We start from the raw sequence: 20535 nt of genomic DNA, 5'->3' as shown, positions 1-20535 counted from the left end.
AATGAAAAGGGTAAAAATACTTGGAAAGGGTAAAGAAATTCTTATCACCAAGCAACTAGGTGGTACAGGGGATAGAATACTGGACTTAGAATCAGGAAGATCCGAGTTTCAATCCTGTCTCAGATACTTTCCAGCTACGTTACCTTGGACAAGTCACTTCTTCGTCTCCTCATCTATATTACTGTGAAGATCAAATGAGATGCTTTATGTTAAGTTCTTTTCAAACTCAAATAGCTATATAAATGCTAGTTATTATTATTGTTGTTGTTACTATTATACCTCCTGTATCACATGGAATGAGACCTGAGGCTAATCCTATATAGTTCACCTATATCATGGGTTTAGCAAACTGCCATGGGTGAAAATGAAAATTTAACCACCATTGTTTCCATGGTAAAATATATTCCAAATTCCAACCTATTTATAAATTGGCAACTTCCTAAGTAGGTAAAATTTAATTGTAAAACATGGTACTGTCTAGTGTTTGGTAGATATGGTGTAGACACATTTTAATTAAATTATAATTATTTTTTTGTTGAGAAAAACTCATAGCTAAAATTGTTTCATTTTTATACTCTCAATATAGCCAACACAGTGCAAAGCACATAGAAACCATTTAACAGATTTTTTTGAAAGAACGAATACACAAAATTATCCATTGGATGGCCTAAGAATGTATCTTGACAGATAAATATCCCTTTGTTGATTTTTCTATTGCCAAATATAAAATAAATGGAATGTAGATTGAGGTCATCTTTGTATCACAGGAAAATATAAACACATATATGTACAATTTTCAAGAAAAATAGTGGCTAATAAATATAGTACTCATTAATAAAATATAACTAATGTAAGGCAAAATGCCATCTTTACCAGATTTATAATTTGTGGATATAAATATTTAAAAGATTTCTTTAATTTTTTAAATTAATTTGTGCTTTGCATTTGGATTTGTTCAAGGAAACTCTTAAAATGACTCACACAGCCTTTGAAACACTGTTAAGTACTTATATATTATTTAAAACCTCACAGCTTCTGAGGTATATGTAACAAAAATTTTTTTTTATGAAAACTAACACCATTTTAGCAAGTAGAAGGAAAAGATCAAGGAGTAGAAGAGCCATAATATTAAGACACTTTGTGGCTTCTTCTACAATGTATTATATTAAAAAAAAATTAAACCAATATAGTAGTATACTTTTAAGATCTGTAAGTACACGTTCATGAAATGTAGCTATTTTTAATCAAGTGGACTTTCATGCAAGTTAACCTAATTATAAACCAACTTCTAAAAACATTACTTCATATGCAAATAGGTTTTTTTAAGGCTACCTACCTTTTTTTTTAAAAGAAGGAAATGGCACACCACTCTAATATCTTTGCCAAGAAAACCCCATGGAGAGTCAATTCTATGGGGCCACAAAGAGTTGGACATGAATGACTGAGCGACAATAACCACAATAATCTTTTGGAGTATATGTTTTTTGAGATGACTTACTGAAATTAATGCAAATCTGTGCTGGTGGATGAAATTTCCTATATGACTGAAATCGTATCTAGTCCCTATCTCTGTAGCTCTTGCTGAAAATAAATAAATCTATTATAGTTTTAAAAATAATCTTATATGGACATACCTGTTAGCTATTTAATATGTAGTCAGTTCTTAACTATTTGTACAAATGGAAAATTAATTTTGGTAATCAAATGGATGGTACAAAATTCTTTCTTTTAGCTTTGGAGTACATTTGGAATACACATTTGAATATGAGTACATTGGATATTCTGTGAATTGACTTCAAGCAAAATAATACCACCCAATGCAAAATGTCCTAAGAATATTGTGCTAAGTCCTTTTGACTACTCAAACTTGACTACTTTGTATTTCAGTAACGCTATTTGTTGGTGCAAGATATGAAAGTGAATAAGTTGAGAAAATAAACATGTATATAAGATAAGCTACATTATATACATTTGGAGGCCTTTGGAATATGTAGATTTGGTTGGCATTTTACTGTGAAGATTTTCTTTTGCAAGTATTTTCTTTGTGCTTTCTGCTAGGTTTTCTCATTGTAGGGTTTATGTCAAAGTTTCACAGCTTGTAAATATGCACCTGATGCCTGTTTATATATATGAACCCAAGAGCAGGGAATTCTCTCTTAGGTTCTTACAAAGCCATAGCTGAAGTAGATCTGCTCTCATTTGGTAAATCATGTTCCTAATTAGAGGTAATGAATACAGTTTAAAAGACCTTTCTAGAGTTGAAGACTAAATAGCTGAAAAAGAGCATTCAATTTACAGTATCATGGAAAAATACATTCAACTTTAATTAGCAAATTAGTGATTTTATGATTGTTTGAACTTTATAGGAATCTTTGCATTTGTGATTATTGTTACGAGTAGTGTGAGGCACACTAATTTCTTAAAAAATCTGACTGGTGATTTTCCTGTGGTACAGAAATCCTAGTAAGGAAACTTGCAGAGGATGAAAGCCAAGGCCTTCCCTTATTCCAGAGAAGTTCTTGACATTAGATAAGATTGGAGAAATCTATGTTCAATTATAATAAACTTCCAGCCTATTGTTTCGTTTGCTGAACCATAATGTTTTTTATTCAGATATGTTTTTGTATAAATCTGATAGCTATCACCAAAGATCTTCAACAACAGGGAGTTTATGAAAGCTACATAAAGCTGAAGAACCACATACACATCTAAGATAACAGACATAAATAGGTACATTGAAAGGAATTTGCAAATGCTTGGGAGACGAACAGGGAAATCTTTTTCCATCTTAAGTAAGCAAAGGGATGCCCTGAAAGAACTAGAAACCTGAATTTTTATAATAGTTTCCTTATTAGTTTCTGTACCTCAGGTCTTTTCCACTTCTAACATATCTTCCACTGAGCCACCAAAATGATTTTCCTATAGCACAAGTTTAACTATGTCACCAAGTCCTTCCCTCAATAAACTTCAGAGGCTTCCTATTAAATTATTCCTATCAATCAAATATAAACTTTTCTGTTTGACATTTAAAACTCTTCCAAACTTCAGCCCTTCTGATACTTTACTCCCCTTCTTGTCCTCTAAGGTTCAGCCATCTTGGCCCACTTGCTGCTCCGCGCACAAGGTGTTCTACTCTCAATCTCCATGCCTTTGAACTGACTGCTATCCCCTGGAACGCTCTCCTTTCTTACCTCTGCCTCTTAGAATCCTTAGCTTCCTTTAAGACTCCACTCAAATGACAATCTGCCTTTCCCCAGCCCTCTCCTCCCTCGTTTCACCTCTCAGCTGCTAGTACCTACCTCTCCAAGGTTACCTTCCATCTATACTGTCTGTCTCTTCCTTATACCTACTTATGGATGTGTTGTTTCTCCATTAGAATGTAAACTCCTTGAGAGTAGGGACACTCTCTCTCTCTCTCTCTCTCTCTCTCTCTCTCTCTCTCTCTCTCTCTCCCTCCCTCCCTCCCCACCCCCTCCCAAACAGGAAGTATAATACAAATGAAAAAGAAATTCACATGAATATACATTAGCCAGAACAAAGCATTTTATAATAATAATTATGATAAGCCTTAGAGAAAGTGATATTGTATTCATAGTAGCAACTGTTCAAGACAGTGTTTGTAGAAGGTTCTGGACGGGTCAGACATAATCACTGATACCCCACACATTACTCTCTTTGGTTCTTGTTCCCATTCAGGGTTTTCCTTGGCTCATTTCCTAGGTTTCCACTGAAAAAAGTAAAATGCTCTTAGCTTCCACATAAGCACTCAGGCTAGCATATTGCTGAATATAGGCCAGTGTTAATTTTACCTGATAGAAAACATAAAGGATTATAGGACTCACACCCAAGTCCTTACTCAGTCTTGCCTTGCCTATGGGCTTTCATCTTTCCCAGAGATCTATGAAGTATAGTACTCAAGACACAGAGTCTTAATAATAACAGTTAACATTTATATAGCCCTTTAAAGCTTGTAAAGTACAGTACATATATTATCTCATTTGATTCCCTATTAAAAAAAACCTGTCAAGTACCTGCTGTTATTATTACCATTTTACATCTTTCTTGCTCTATAATATTATCCATTTGTAGTTTGATTAGTATGATGCTGGGCCATCACCAATCATTTTGATTTTTGTCTTGCCTCTGGACCCTTATGACTCGGGAGGAAAGAGTGAGGCTATTGACTTTTCACAGCTCTGCCTCATTTAAATCCAATTCATGTACAAGTCGAGACACCACTCATGATGTCTTTGGTCTTCTTCAAGAATGAAGGATGAAGGGGCAGCTAGGTGGCACAGTGGATAGAGCACCGGCCCTGGATTCAGGAGGACCTGAGTTCAAATCTGGCCTCAGACACATAACACTTACTAGCTGTGTGACCGTGGGCAAGTCACTTAGCCCCCATTGCCCAACCAAAAAAAAAAAAAGAATGAAGGATGAACAACTACAACCAACACCACTACAACCATTTTACAGATGAGAAAATCGAGATTGAGATTGGATAGGGAGGCGGAGCCAAGATGGAGCAGTGAAAGCAGTGACTTGCTTGAGCTCTCCTCCAAACCCCTCCAAATACTCATAAAAAATGGCTCTAAACAAATTCTGAAGCAGCAGAACCCACAAAAAGACAGAGTGAAACAAATTTCCAGCCCAAGACAACCTGGATGATTGATCAGAAAGGTGTATTGTGCTGGGCTGGGAGCGCAGCACAGCGCGGCGTGGGCCTGCAGGCCGCAGTGAACCTGGAGCAGGCCTCAGAGGACTGAATCTCGAGCGGCTGTGGAGGTTTCTATACTCTTCAATCCACCAATGCCAAAGACAACTTAGAAGGGCAGTGGGAAGGAGTCTGTTTCTGTTGGTGCTGAGAAAGGAAGTCAGGGTCTCAGCTCCATTCCCCAAGAGTGTGGCCCTAGCGGGGGCAGCTGCTTCCTGAAATTCTGGCCCACAGACTGAGGGGGAATCCAGTGGCTGATCAGAGAGGAATTGCAGGGATCTCTTTGGCAGTGGTGAGGCAGGAATCTCTTGCTTTGCCCACTTTTGGATCTGGGTCACAGTTCTGGGCAGCGGTGCTGGGGTGAGGAGGAGCACTGGCTTGGTGGAGCTTGTAGTGGCTGGGAAGAGGAACCCCTTGTCACAGTTACAGGACAGAAAAGAGTACTTGTGGTCACAGGTCAGGAAAGGAGTAAACACCTCACCCCTATCATATCACCTTGCAAGAACTGAAAATTTACAGGTCCCTACAAGTATCTCTGAAAACAGCTATACAAACCCCCAAAGCTTGGGACAGTACATTCTCCACATTGGAAGCAGATTTGTACCTTAAAAAAGAGTTTAAAACTCAAGTAATTGGCCAGGATCATAAGCAAGCAGTGCAAAAAGAGTCAGGCTATATTATCTTACTTTAGCGAAAAAGAAGATCAAAATATACAACCAGAAGAAAACAACAAAGTCAAAGCTCCTACATCCAAAGCCTCCAAGAAAAATATGAATCAGTCCCAGGCCTTGGAAGAGCTCAAAAGGGATTCTGAAAAGCAAGTAAGGGAAGTAGAGGAAAAACTGGGAAGAGAAATGAGAGTGGTGCAAGAAAATCATGAAAAACAAGTCAACAGCTTGCTAAAGGAGACCCCCACAAAAATACTGAAGAAAATAACACCTTAAAAAATAGCCTAACCCAAATGGCAAAAGAGGTCCAAAAAGCCAATGAGGAGAAGAATGCCCTCAAACGCAAAATTGGCCAAATGGAAAAGAAGTCCAAAAGCTTACTGAAGAAAATACTTCCTTAAAAATTAGAATAGAGCAATTGGAAGATAGTGACGTTATGAGAAATCACAACACAGTAGAACAAATACAAAAGAATGAAAAATTAGAAAACAATATGAAATATCTCGTTGGAAAAACAACTGACCTGGAAAATAGATCCAGGAGAGATAATTTTAAAATTATTGATCTATCTGAAAGCCATGATCAAAAAAAGTGTCTAGACATCATCTTTCAAGAAATTATCAAGGAAAATTGCCTTGATATATTAGAACTAGAGAGCAAAATAGAAATTGAAAGAATCCACAGATCTCCTTCTGAAAGAGATCCCCAAAGGAAAACTCTAGGAATATTATAGCCAAATTCCAGAGTTCCCAGGTCAAGGAGAAAATATTACAAACTGCCAGAAAGAAACAATTCAAGTACTGTGGAAATACAATCAGGATAATACAAGATTTAGCAGCTTCTACATTAAAGGACCACAGGGCATGGAATATAATATTCCGGAGTGCAAAGGAGATAGGATTACAACCAAGAATCACCTACCCAGCAAACCTGAGTATAATCCTTCAGGGGAAAAAATGGTCATTCAGTGAAATAGAGGACTTTCAAGCATTCTTGATGAAAAGACCAGAGCTGAATAGAAAATTTGACTTTCAAATACAGGACTCAAATGGAACATGAAGAGGACCCCCAGGGAGGTGTGGAAAACCTGGAGGAAGAGGAGATACTGGGCCTGCACGGCAAGCAGGACAAGATGGTTATCCGTCTTGTTCTCTGCAATGTTTTTGGCTTCCCTGAATCACAGTAACATGGAATCAATTTACTGATAGTTCAAGGATCCCTGATTTCTTCAATGTGGCCATTCCCTCCACACACACACACACACACAGATTCCAGCCCCTGCATGAAGCAAACAGTCTTCAGGATTTCCTATGGCTGAAAACAATCATTATCAAGTGCTCAGGCTTCTGCATGACTCCCAGGTTATTCTCAAACACACTAATAGAATGGTGAGATCGAGACCCAGAGCAATCATCTTATTAGAAAATCAGCCTGGACTGGATCAGAATTAACAGATCATCACAAGCTCACCTTCTGGTAAATTGATCCCCTGCTCCAAGGGGCTATCAAGCCCAGTTATGGATCATAAGATACCTGGGGGGAAAGACAGATATACTGCCTTTGCTTGGGAATCACTGCACCCAACAGAATGCACAGAAAACTTCATTTTTTCCCTGCATTCCCTGGGATACCCACAGAGCAACAGTTGTGGCCTTCACTGATCCTCAATTTTAAAAAACTTTACAAATGTAAAAAAAAAAAAGAGATTGGTTAGGTGACATTCCCAACATCTCACAGAATTGGTCAATATCTGAATAAAGGCTTGAACTCAAGTTTTCCTGATTTCAAATCTAGTACTATCAGAGTTGTCAAATATGTAGCTTGTTGGCTGTACCCTGCCTACAACAATCCCAAGTACAAGCAGGAACCAGATTAAAATGTAATTGGGAAATAGTTAACAAAATAAAATGCTTAATAAAATATAGCTAATATTAATATGTGGCTTTCTATATCACTATGCAGCCTGCAGGGATCCTTATATATAGTTTAGTGGTTTCCATTTCTACTTGAGTTTGACACCACTGCTCTATACCACCTAGACGTCTCTAGGCTAAGACTCTCTTGAAAGGGGAAATCACTCAACATTGCTTAAGAGTCAAGCTACCTTGTGTCCCTGCCACTTACTACCTTAGCAACATCCATTTCTATTCCTTAGGTTCCTTATCTATAAAATGAGTATGTTAGACCAGAAAGTCTCAGAGCTTTTTCCTAATCTCAGTCTATAAATTCATGGGCCCCACATTCCTTATGGTTTTATTTAGACTTTTAGTAGTACCCCAAAGTTGAGACTCTCTTTCTGAGAACTGATCTTTTACTCTCCACTCCTCACCTGAACAATACATATAACTATCGATACTAGTAATTTGTGAGGTTCAAGTTTTCTCCTCTCCATTGTGGTTCATTCCTTGCTGTACTTCAGTACTCTGTTTGGACCAAGAATAATTCCACTTGGTTCAGAATTTATTCCACTGAACAGTGACATTATTCATATATTACATTATCTACAGCCATATACCATAATTTTCTGAGGCCATACAGGCTCTCTAATGCACATGTTTCCATGTATATGCCAGAAGCCTGTCATTTTTCTTCAAGAGGAAAGCCTCTGTCTGTATAAGAAAGCCTCATGTTAGCCATCCCATTCATCATTGTCTGCCTCTCTTTCCATTTTTTTGCTTTCTAACACTCAGGTAAATGGTCAAGTCCAACTTCAGGTACATAACTAAACATGATTCAATCAATGTAGTGTCAAATATTAAAAAATTAAGGGAAGTACGAGTTAACACTTTAGCAAGAAACAGTGTTAAGCCCAAACAAAGGACTTCACATTGTTAATCTTGTTAAAAGGAATTAACCTTGTCAAAAAAATCTCTCTGGAGGCTCTACCACCTTTAACATATAGATTCTAGGAATTTATTTGCCCTCTATATAAGTTTTGCTTTTTCCTGCTAGGCAAGGGTGTTGAGTAAATTTAGAGAAAGTTTAGTTTCTGGGACATAAGTGACTGTGATTGTGAAGTAGGATTCCAATCAAAAAAAGGGAGCCCTAATTTTATACACACACACTCATGCATATATATGTATATAATTATTTTCATTTCAAAATGTCATAAAATTATAGAATTAGATCCAGAAAGGATTGTAGAAATCATCTTAATCCAATCCCCTCATTTTACAGATGAGGACATTGGTTCCCAGATCGGTCAAGTGACTTGACTGAGGTCACACAGGTAGTTGGTGACAAGAACTCTACATAGGAAAGATAGAGAAATAGAAATGGAAATAACAGTTCATAGAATAATATATGTATGATGGGAAGGGACCTTAGAAGTCATTTAGTCTCACTCTTTTATTTTTTATAGAAGAAGAAACTGAGGCCTAGAGAAGTGAAGTAGCTTGTTTAAGGTAACAGGCAATGAATGAAAGAGCTGGGAAAAGTTCAGTTCTTCTGATGTCCAAATCCAGCATTCTTTCCATAAGCTTAAAATAAACAGTGATAAGATGTATCAGTATAGGTTGCCTAACTCTCTACTCACCCACTGGGATCTGTAAGTCAAGTAAGTATTATTTTAAAAACATTTATAAGCAAATATATTGTATCCAAGACACACAAATGGTTAAGAATTTTTACTATAGAATGATTGAAGAATGTTATGAAATTAAATAGTTCCTGTTATTTTTGCCATAGAATGTGCTCAGCCACAAAAGGCAAAAACAAATCAATTCTTCCTCTTCCCCCATCCAACACACACTTTTGACTTTTCTGGGGCATTTACCATAATAGATTTTTCCCCCTAATAAATGATTAACACATTTTACATTACAAATTACATTAATGCAAAGGATGATGATGCTTCAAAATATAGATTCCTGGTATTGTGTTAGATCTTTTGTTTTATAGCACTAAACAAATCAATACATTTCTTGATCAGCTCGACTTTCAAGTGTAAGTAAAGACACTTTTAGATATTTGAAAAGTAAGCTTTTAAGTGTATTCCTTACATTTATTCTGTTTCCCCAAAATGACTCTTTGCTTAGTTATTCCCAGTTCTCCCTGCTTCTCTTTCTTGCTAATCATACAATGACCTTGTGGGGGTGGAGGGGCAAAGGTTAGAATGACCCATTTCTAATTCAAGTTATGACAAGCCATAATCAATTATACATCAATTATCAGGCTAGTGCTATATTTCCCCAAGCAAAATCTGATAGAAAAGTGCTTTAAAAGTGATTAAGCCAAGTAAGTAGTGTGTATGATGAATAGAAGTGGGGTTTAAATTTATCTCTCCCTTCATAATACCAGTTTTTGAAACATATATTACTAAATATGGTAACTGTACTTATAGGAGAAATCAATTACATTATCAAGTTCAAATCTTTCACCCTCCTCATCCCCTCTAGCTATGCTCTAATGTATCTCTGTACCTAAGAAATTCACTCTAGGGAAAATGCTGCTATTCTTCACTAAAAATTCCATGAATAATATCATATAAAAATTAATTTATGATAAATGATTTAAATCCCTGACTCAGAATAGTTTCTTTAAATATCATCTGAAAATGACACCTCACCCGTAGAAAGGAGTCCAGGGATCCATTCTCCATGTATTCAACCACAATCATTACTGGCCTGCCTGCAAAGAGAACAAATGAATAGATTAGGATGATGATGATGATAAGGCTGATGATAATAGATGACATTTTTAGAGAGTTTTAAATGGTGCAAAACCTTTTACGTTCATGATCTCACAATCAATTCTTACAACAACCTTGTGGGGAAAGTTCTTATAGGTATCATTGTCCCCACTTTCTAGATGGGAAAACTAAGGCTCTGAGAGGCTAAATGACTGGCCTCAGTTTCCTCAGCTATGAAATGGGGATAATAATAGCACCTACTTCCCAAGGTTATTATGAGGATTAAATGAGAATATTTGTGAAATGCTTGATGCCTGGTTTGTAGTAGGCACTATCCAAATGTTGTTTTTGTTGTTATTATTATTGCTAGTATAGCTGCTATTGAGTGGTGGAGTATAGATTAAAACTCAAATGTCCGAAGTTGAAGTCTAGTGCTCTCTGCATTGCCAGTGCTGCTCCTCATATATGAAGTTTTATTACAGCTACTCAGCTGTTCTTGATAGATTATTTGTAATTTTTAAGGGAATATCATTTTCAAATTTGTTTTAATAATAATGATAGCTAGCTTTTATTTTATTTTAAAAAATTTTAGGAGTCAATCAGAGATAAATGACTTGCCCAGGGTCACACAACTAGTTAGTAAGTGCCTGAGCTCACCCTTGAACTCAGGTCCTTTTGACTCTACAGTTGGTGTTCTATCCACTGTACTACCTAGCTGCCCTGATAGCTAGCTTTTATACAGAACTTTAAGATTTATAAAGCATTTGACCTTATGCTAACTCATTTAATCCTCACAACAACCCTGTGAAGTAGATACTATTATTACCTCCTTTTTACCAATGAAGAAACTAAGTGACTTGTCCAGGGTCACACAGCCATGAAGAATGTAAGGCAGGATTTGCTCTTTGGTGTTTCTAACTCCAAGTCCTGTATTCTGTCTGCTGTGCCACCTAAATACCTTTAGTATGATAGGGAAAAAATCTCTCCAGTTTTTAAAAAAATCATTTTAACCAAATTATTAAGCATGACTAAGAAAAGGAAAATTGATTCGAATCATTCACTAAATAAATATGTGGATCAAATCTGGGGTGATTTTCTTTTCTTTTAGAAATGACACCACCACAAGTTATGAACTGATCCAATACTTCTGGAAAGAAATAGAGAACTATGCCCAAAGATATAAAACCTTTTGGCCCAGCAATACACTTCTAGGTCTCCGTATCCAAAAAGGATTTTAAAAAAAGGAAATGGACCTATTTGTACAAGAAACATTTATAATAGCACTTTTTGTGGTGACAAAGAATTGGAAATGAAGGAGATGCCCATCAATTGGGGAACAGATGAACAAGTTGTGGTATATGATTGTAATGGAATACTATGGTGCTATAAGAAATGATGAGCCAGGTGATTTTAGAAAAATCTGGAAAGACTTACAAGAATTGATACAAAGTGAAGTAAGCAGAACCAGGTAACAAACACGGTAACAGCAATATTGGACAATGAACAACTGTGCTATAAGTAATAGATTTGTTAATAATTAAGCAGTAATTAATTAGTTAATTAGTAATAGACTTGGCTATTCTCAGCAAGACAGCGATCCAGAACAATCCTAAAGGATTTATGATGAAAAGTGCTATCTAGAGAAAGAAATGATGTCAGCTGAATACAGATTGAAGCTTCCTTCCTTCCTTCCTTCCTTCCTTCCTTCCTTCCTTCCTTCCTTCCTTCCTTCCTTCCTTCCTTCCTTTGCACAAAATGACTAATATGGAAATGTTTTATATGATTGCACATGTATAACCTGTATCAAATTGCTTACCATCTCAGGAAGGGAGAAGATAAGAGAGGAAGGGATAGAATTTGGAACTTAAAACTTAAAAAAATACCTGAATGTTAAAAACTGTTTTTACATGTAACTTAGTAAAATAAAATATTATTTAACATACTCATTTTGATAACTGCAAAAAAACCCCCAAAACCCAAACTGAAATACCCCCACAAATTCAAGTCAGGGGTTTTGAAGCAGTTTAAAAAAACCCATACAAAATTTCCTTATAGATATCTGTGGTCCAGATTCTCATAAAGCCCTGCAGTAATTATGGCTGAATTACTTTAAATGGAACCTTTCTAAAGGTGAAACTAAAGGAGACATTCATAAATTGTCTTTAAGAATGCATAAATCATTGGTCACAGTAAGCTTTATTGAGGAAAAAGACTCCTAAGCAGAAAAATTTCAGTAGATGAATGAATGCTATAAAGTTTGGGGGTGGGGCAGGGAGTGGAGGGAAGAAAGATTTTGTAACAGCACAGGATCACATTTTTATTAGACACTGATTAGATTAAGTGTGGCAATTCTAGCACTATGTGACGAATAAGTAATTTCTCTTTAATAGAAGAGCCCAGTAGAGAAGCTAAAAATCAGAAGCCTCATATAATTTGCTTCTTTTTTCATATTCCATTTGCACTTATTACTGTCTCCAAATACACTAACACTTTGTGGGATATTTGGTAGAAGTGATTTTCACTTGCTTCAGAAAATAGAATTCATTTTATTCAACCCAGCTGCTCAAATTCACAATATAAACTCATCTCTGGAAATAAGGGACAATGAAATTTACCTGAAATAAACATCAATGACAGATTTATTTTTAAGCTCCTTTTTTCATGCTGTTCATTTGAACTTTCAAACTGCTTCATGGGCAGAGTTTTCTTTAATACAGAATAGCTCTGGGAAGAAATTGCATGTGCTCCTAATGGAACTACTAGATGTGTCATTGTAGCTCATTTTCTTTTATGAATCTGAAGCCTTGTGGGTTGAGAAAGGTAGCCTCCAAATTAGTTATGATGTCTGCAAATACTAGATTTTACACCTGAATTTCTGGTTTAAAGAAAAACGTATTAGAGGTTAAACATTGCAACAAATCGCCCAGCTGATCATATTTGTAGTCTTCTTAGGATTGACATTAACTTGTATTCTCTAATGTTCCTAAAATAAAACGAAATAAATTCATGGGAATCTAAGTAACAAAAGACATCAGCATTTTGTTGCAAATACTCAGATGAAATATTCAGATGAATACTTAGTGCTATTGAGGACACAGATTCAAAAATTTCAGGGCATAAACCTAACAGGTTCTTAGGAGATCATACATAGTTCAGAGGATATTTAGGAGAAGTTTGGAAAAAGGGACTGGGATGTAGATGTATATATGCTATGTGCATACAGTGAAGTGTATTAGGTATAGTCAAACTCACTTATTGTACAAGTGAGGAAAATAATGCTGAAAAACATGGAATGACTTACCCCTGGTCACATACATAGTAATTGGGAGAGCCAAGATATGAATGCAGGGCTTCTGCCTACACACCCAGCAGTCCCTTTATGGTACCTTTCTCCATCTTGCCCTATTCATTACCTTCTCTCCACCAATCTGAATGCTACTCTCCTTTCAAGGCCTATTTCAAATGATACTTACTCCATGAACCATTACTTGGCTAGCAAAGCTGGTAGAGATACTTCTTGGCTTTGATTTTTTAATTTTATTTATTGTCTGTACAACAGCCTATAAGACTTTGGATTGTATGTTGGCTTGAATTGTTCTCTTGTATTCCTTCTTCATCACCCATTTCCTTTAGGATGTAGACCCTGTTCTTGGTTTCTATAATGAATATAGTGGGCACAATGTAGAATCTGAAGCTTAATATTTATGTTTGGACTATACTATTGAGCTCTCAAAAATTTAACAGCATGTAATTTAAGCTTTCTAGTGTGATTCTGGAGTATATTAACACAAGGTTCTTTGAAATGAGCAATGCCAGCTATAAGGGAGACACTTTGCTCAATCTTCAATGTTATCAGTGACAAGTCTTATTGGCTCATTAAAGAATAAATAAATAAAGAATCAAATCTTTGTTTCCTGTGAATTCTTAGCTTTCCTTTTTCACTAGGGAACTTCCATTGAGAACTACTATTATACAGACCATCAGCTATTTTTCTTATATACTGCTGACATGTTACATGTGCTTCATTTTCTATTCAAATTTCACTGAAAGAGGTGAGCAAGTGGCTTTATAAGATATTCTTCAATTTTGTAATTTAAACAATGAATAATTGCAGTATAATGACAAAAATTTCCAGGGCAATAGGTAACAGATAGAGAACACTTTTGCTTCTATAATTTGGTATAAATTTTAAATTGTATCCTTTAACACTCCCTTGAAGATATTTATTCAGAATCAAATGAATGTCTTGTCCTGTTATTTTGTTTTCTAACTATTTAAAGGAAGCATAGTATAGTGAAAAGAATGCTGGATTTAAGTCAGGTAAAGCTGGATTCAAATACTTTCTTCAAATCTTACTAGTTAATTGTGTGACTCTGGTCATGTTCTTTACCTTCTCAGCGTCAATGGGCATAGTAATATCTATAGAACCTAACTTAGAAGATTGTGAAATTCAAATGAGAGTATGTACGTACATACATAAAATGCTTTTTCAAAACTTATAATGCTATATGATCAATTATTTTTGTTATTTCTGGATATTTGATTTAAACATTTCTTATTCTGTATTTTGGCCTATTTCTTCAGGCATCTTATTGCCCTATGTCTTCTTAATTTTTGCGTTATTCTTTGGGTCCTCCAGAACCAGCTACTACACAGGATGTCCCCAAAGTCTTAATGCAATTTGGAACCATTAAAAACAAATTTCAGGCCATTTTTTATGTTCTGTATTACCATTACTGTATTACTGAATTACCAAGCTACAGGGAACTTAGTGGATGGTCAATCAAACTTTGTAGCCACTTATACAAGAATTCTCTGAAATCTGTTTTTAATAATTATACTAAAGGTTTCACCATCACATAGGCAGGGCTATGTTTCTTAACTTCTCTTTGCTAAGCATGCCAGAAATAGACATAGATTAAAAAAAAATCATTGCAGTGATGATCCTGTTGAAACTCATTTGATATAAATTCTGCATATACTTAATCTCAAGATCCTGGAGGGAGTTTCATCACAGTAATGGTAATAATAACATAGTATGATAATCACATTTAATAATAATTATAATCACAATTGGCACCTGTAAGGTTTGGTCTTTGAACTTGAAGAACAGAAACAGGGCTCATTTGAATATTGAGAATAAAATATCTCCAAGTCATTTGTGATTCAGACAAACTGGTAAACCAACTTTTATCTAGTAAAATAGTGAATTTAGCCCAGTGTGGGATCTATGAAAAATTATCTGTGTAAGACCAGGATTACAGTATTAAATCAAATGAACATTACATCTTTGTAATGTTTTAATATTTTAATATGAATGATTATCTTTCTTCTGAAGTGTTAAAAGTTATCTATTAAATTGTTAAAAACAAACACCCTCCAAAATTAAAAAACTTACTTTTCATGACTCTTTCCAATCTTCACACATTTGTATGTGTGAAGCAAACCAACAAATCTTTATGTTGTCATTTGTTTATGTTGCAATTGCTTTGTGCATCAATGAATCCTCACAATGCAAGGTAATGTAACTTGCACAGAAAGCATTGGGCTGAGGGAATAGGATACCTGTAATTTGTCCTACCTACATCAATTGCTACCTTTGTGAAGTTATCAGAATAATCTGTGTATCTATGGTTAGAATACTTACTGTGAGGAAAAATGGATGAATGAAATGGCATTTACTTACTTACTATGTATCTTAGGCACTGGGCGTGCAAATACCAAGGTGAGATAGACCCTGCCTTCAAGTAATTTATATCCTAACAGGAAGAGACGAAGCATATAGTAGAGCAGTGGCCAGGGAAAGGGGTTTTGATTTGGGGAACCCCATGGGAGTTAAATTGATATTTGACTTGCCCTTTCTAGTAGCAATTGATTTGATTAATAGTCCCATTCAAGTCAACAAACATTTATTAAATGTCTATTATGTGCCAAGTCACATGTTCAATATTGGACATGCAAAGAAAAGCGAAAACAGTTATTGCCCTGCCCAAAAAAGGTTGGTTTAGGCAATTTGGTTAATTTGTTTGGGGAGAGGAAAAGGGGTTACACTTACAACAATAGAGCTGATGGCAAGATGGAATGTGAAACATAGCTTGGCCTTGGGCCCATTGAATACATCTCAAATTCCAGGATGGGAATTTCAAAGCCGAGTGAACTGCTACAAGGACTGGGGTATGGTTTCTGGAGATACAGTCTAGGATCCATGTCAGGAGGAGAAGGAAAGCAATGGGCAGATGGCAAGATGGCACAAATGTCCATTCAAATGACATTGATGGAATGTTAAGTATATAGTTGGAAACCTCTTAACTCGGAACTAGGAAGCATGGGTTTGAATCTTGGAAAAACTGGCTTCCATTGGCTATCCCCACAATATGGAATGTTCTTTTCCTCCTTGCTTTCTTTAAGATCCAACTCAAACCTTACCTTCTGTGAAAAGCCTTTCCTGGTCCTCCCTAATGGTAGTGCTTTCCTTCTGAGACAGTTGTTTGCATGTTATCGCCTATGTTTGAATGTGAACTCCTTGAGCACAAGGACTATTTTTGCCTTTCCTTGTGTCCCCAAAGTTTAGCACAGAGCCTGGCATATTATAGGTGCTTAATAAATGCTTGTTGATTTGACTTGACTTATTTTACTAAACATGAAATGCTCTTGAACCCGTGATCTCATCTGTAAAATGGAGATGCTGTACTCTTTACTTCAAAGGTTTGGGGGAGATGATGATGAGGAAAACACTATAAACTTCCTAAAAAACTATAATGATGCAGTTATTATTGTCCTGCTTTTGCTTTCAAATTCCAGGAACTGAGTTTCAATCTTAGATTTGCTATTTACTTCCTTTAACTCTGGGTAAGTTACATAACCTCTCTGTAAAATGTTTCCTCATCTGTAAAATAGGAAGGGTGAACGAGAAGGCTTCTAAGGTTCCTTCCAGTTTAAACCTATTGTCATGTGATCTTTTGAGTATCATACTTGTAGTCATGAATACCTGATTTCACATCCTGCCTTCTGAAACTTGTTACCTTTGTTAGTTACCTTGGGTAGGTCTCTTAACCTTTATGGACCTCAGGCAATTCCTTAAGATATATCTAGTTGAAGTCAGGAGTTGGCAAACAAAATGTAATCATTTTTAACATACAGAAGCAGGCATTCTCCATAGTTTGCCTACCCTTGTACTAAGGCAAAGATGGGACGCAACATGCATCGTGGGAGGAATTTTGCACATTACCATTTCCCACATTAGGAGGTCCCTATATTGAAAAAAATCCTACATATTCACACATTGTAAAGAATGAGAAAAAAAGTTATAAAATGTTCTGAGCTCTTAAGAATCAAGTAACAAATTCTAACATGAATATTAAAAAGGTAATAAAATTTGTGATTGCTTTTAATAACATAGCCTATATATATGCATATTCTGTTCATGTGTTTAGTAAGTAGAATAAGTATCAAGATATGACAAGAACACTCTTCCACTGTCCTATATTACAGATGAAGGTGCAGACAAAGTAAAGTTTAAATGATTTGTGCAGTGTCCTAGAAAAAAAGTTACTGGTACAGCAGAAAATGAAATTCATACCCTTTTAATTGTGGCAAATAAACCTAATCTCTTCACAGTCTATTGACAGGGTAGGCATTGACAGGGTAAGCACTGTTCAGTTCTATATTTTGCAGTAGTTTGGTATGGACATGAAAAACTTTTATTTTCTTTGACAGATACGAAGTTAAAATACCTCCTAATTACACATTTTATATGCCATAGTAAATTCCAAGAGAATCAGCATAAATGTATGACCTTTTCCCAAGCTCTGAGTTCAGGTAAATTTCCATTTTAACATTTACATATGAAACCCCCAAATGATCCAATAGATTGCCAATCTTTAGGTGTTGATAATGTTTCTATTCCAGTCACTTTTACAAGAAAAGAGGACATTGAAAAAGTGTTAGTCACATTGAGAGGCCACATTCTTAATAAAGAATAGCATATTTTGAAAGTACAATAATAATAGCTAACATTTACATGTTTATCCTCACAGCAATCCTGGGAGTGCTCTTATTATCCCTCTTTTGCTGGTAAGGAAACTGAGATAGAGGTTAAGTGAGTTGCCAAGAATCTTACAGCTAACTGATAAGCATTTAAGGCCAGATTTGATGACTTTCTAATTTTGAAAAAAAAAAGCTATATCAGTTCATTAATTCTCTTTTTTATTTTAATGTATACTTTTTGGGGTATGATTTTCCCCTGAGGACTGCTTTAGCTTTGTCCTAGAAATTTCGATATGTTGTTTCCTCATTATCACTTTTATTTTTCAAATACTGTCTCTATGATTTATTCTTTGACCCCCAATTATTTAGGATTTTGTTGTTAAGTAGCCATTTGGATCTGTGTCTTTTGTTTGTGGCCCTTTTTTTGCATGTGTTACGATCTATAAAGGATGTTAGAGTTAGACAGGCTTACGTTTCCACAGGTAGAATAGTGCAGAGAGTTATAAAAACAAGTCAAGGAAGCAGTTACACTGCAGGTGGGCCTGGGCTTAGCCCAAAGCTGACGGTTCCAAGAAGACCCCAAAATCAAAATGAGAGTGAACCCCAGGCATAGTAACTTCACCCAGGGTGGGGGTGGGGTGGGGGGCAATAGCCCAGTTGTGGGCACAGGGTGGGAGCAGGGGGCATTCCAGAACAAATGTAACCTGGAAGGAAAGGACCGATCCAGGCCTGGGAGGTTTCACACCGAATTTAACTGCATAAAAGCACATTTGCCCTTGCACTCAGGGCCCACCCCTCCTGAAGAGGGGTGGAGCCCACTTCTGCCCAGAAACATCTATATCCTCTGGACTTTCTCTGTAATAAACTTTCTTGATACTTAATTTTTGGTGTCAAGGGTATTTCTAACAAAGGATGAATATACTGTTCTGCCTTTTTAACATAGTCAAGTTATGTAAAAGTTCCCTGTGGTGCTGAGAAATATTATATCATTTTGCAGTCCCATTTAGAAGATACCATAAGGTTTTTAGTTCTACTTTCTTTAGCAATTTTTCAGTTCCTATTTTCATTTTTGTTTATTTTTCTTTTAGACTTATTCAAAATTGAAAGAGGGGACATGGAAGTCTTTTGTCATTATTATGTTACTATGTCTTCTGGTAGTTCAATTAATGTTTCCTGCATGAATTTGGATGCTAAGATGTTGAGAGTGTTTAAGTATGTATAATGATACTGGTTTGTTGTCTATGGTTCCTTTCAGCATAATGAAGTTTCTCTGTTTATCTCTTTATTTTTAAATGTTTATTTTTGCTTTGTTGATAGCATGATTACAACTCTTACTTTCTTGGATTCAATTGGTGCATAGTAATATTTTTTCCATCCCCTCAGTTTTATTTTATGTATGGCTTTGTTTTTTACAAATGTTTCTTGTGAGCAATAGATTATCTAAGATTTAAAGTTATGAGAGCCAGGTTTGTATTTTCCTCTATTTGTCTCTAATATTAGTTTTTTGGGGGTGGTTATGATTTCCACCTTTTTCTACTTTAAATAAATTACTATGTCTCGAATTACTTTAGTGTAATCTTTTTGCAAGGTGACCCTATTCCAATTAACTTTCTTCCCCTCAGCCTTGATATCCTTCCCATTTATAATCCCTTTCTCTTTGAAGTTTTGCTTCTTTTTTACCTTTGAAGTTTTGCTTATTAATTCCTTTTTCTTTCCTGCTTTTCTGATGATTTAGTGCTTCCCCTCTTTTTCCCCCCCCTTTTTTTTCTAGCTGGGGCCCAGTGCTCTCATCTGTACTAAGAGGACTTTGGACTAGGTGTTTATTAAGGTGCCTTCCTGCACTAATTAACTGCGTAGAGTCATCAGCTTTCTTATTGAGTAATGTTGAGGACAAATAGTTTACGAATCTTTATAGAGACCCACAGGTAAGGAGAATTTCTTTGATTCTATACAACTTGTAGATGGTAGATTTTAAAGAGCTTTGGTGGATAGATTGTTATTACTTGTAGTAGAGTTTTGTAAGCAAAGAACTAGAATATGTCTAAGCCATCTGTTTTAGGTAATCCAACTTGTGATCTCCTGGGAATGACATCTGGAGATTGATGGGGTGTGGCCCAAGTTGAGGTCTTCTCCCCTTGCCTCAAAGGGAATCTGGCTCTCAGTTTAGGTTCCTTATCCCCTTATCTCCCTTTGAAAGCCTTAGCCCCACCTTTTTGATTTCATTATCTATTCCCGTTGTCTACTCAATCTCTCAGACCTTCCAATAGAATTTTTATCCACACCCTTTTCCCCAGACCCTCCCCTGATTTCCCAGAGTCATTTTAGTATATAAGATCTCCCCTGGCCCTCATTAGGGTTGAAGAATCTCAAGCCCAAAAGGCTGAGACTTTCTCATGCCTGCCCTTCCTTACATGGGCGTCGGCTGACCTATGTGTTTTATCACTAATAAACTTTTCCTCTGGCTGGAAGAAGATTTGAGTTGAATTCTTTCAGACAGAACCAGGCACCATGATCTTGGGGTTCCCAGCACCCCAAAA

At 36.1% G+C, this 20535-nt stretch overlaps 1 protein-coding gene across 1 annotated transcript in view; it reads right to left on the bottom strand.

The window, feature by feature from the left end:
• The window catches only part of EPHA6 (EPH receptor A6), a 1178244-nt gene that overhangs the window by 176797 nt on the left and 980912 nt on the right, over positions 1-20535 (bottom strand). Inside the window, exon 13 of the mRNA XM_020977959.2 lies at positions 9950-10011. Within this exon, the coding sequence (XP_020833618.1) occupies positions 9950-10011 (62 nt within the window). The remainder of the gene's footprint in view (positions 1-9949; positions 10012-20535) is intronic.

This window comes from Phascolarctos cinereus, unplaced genomic scaffold, assembly GCF_003287225.1.
Source record: "Phascolarctos cinereus isolate Bilbo 61053 unplaced genomic scaffold, phaCin_HiC Scaffold_725;HRSCAF=1366, whole genome shotgun sequence".
Classification (NCBI taxonomy): domain Eukaryota; kingdom Metazoa; phylum Chordata; class Mammalia; order Diprotodontia; family Phascolarctidae; genus Phascolarctos; species Phascolarctos cinereus.
This window is presented reverse-complemented; position numbering and strand designations above follow the sequence as displayed.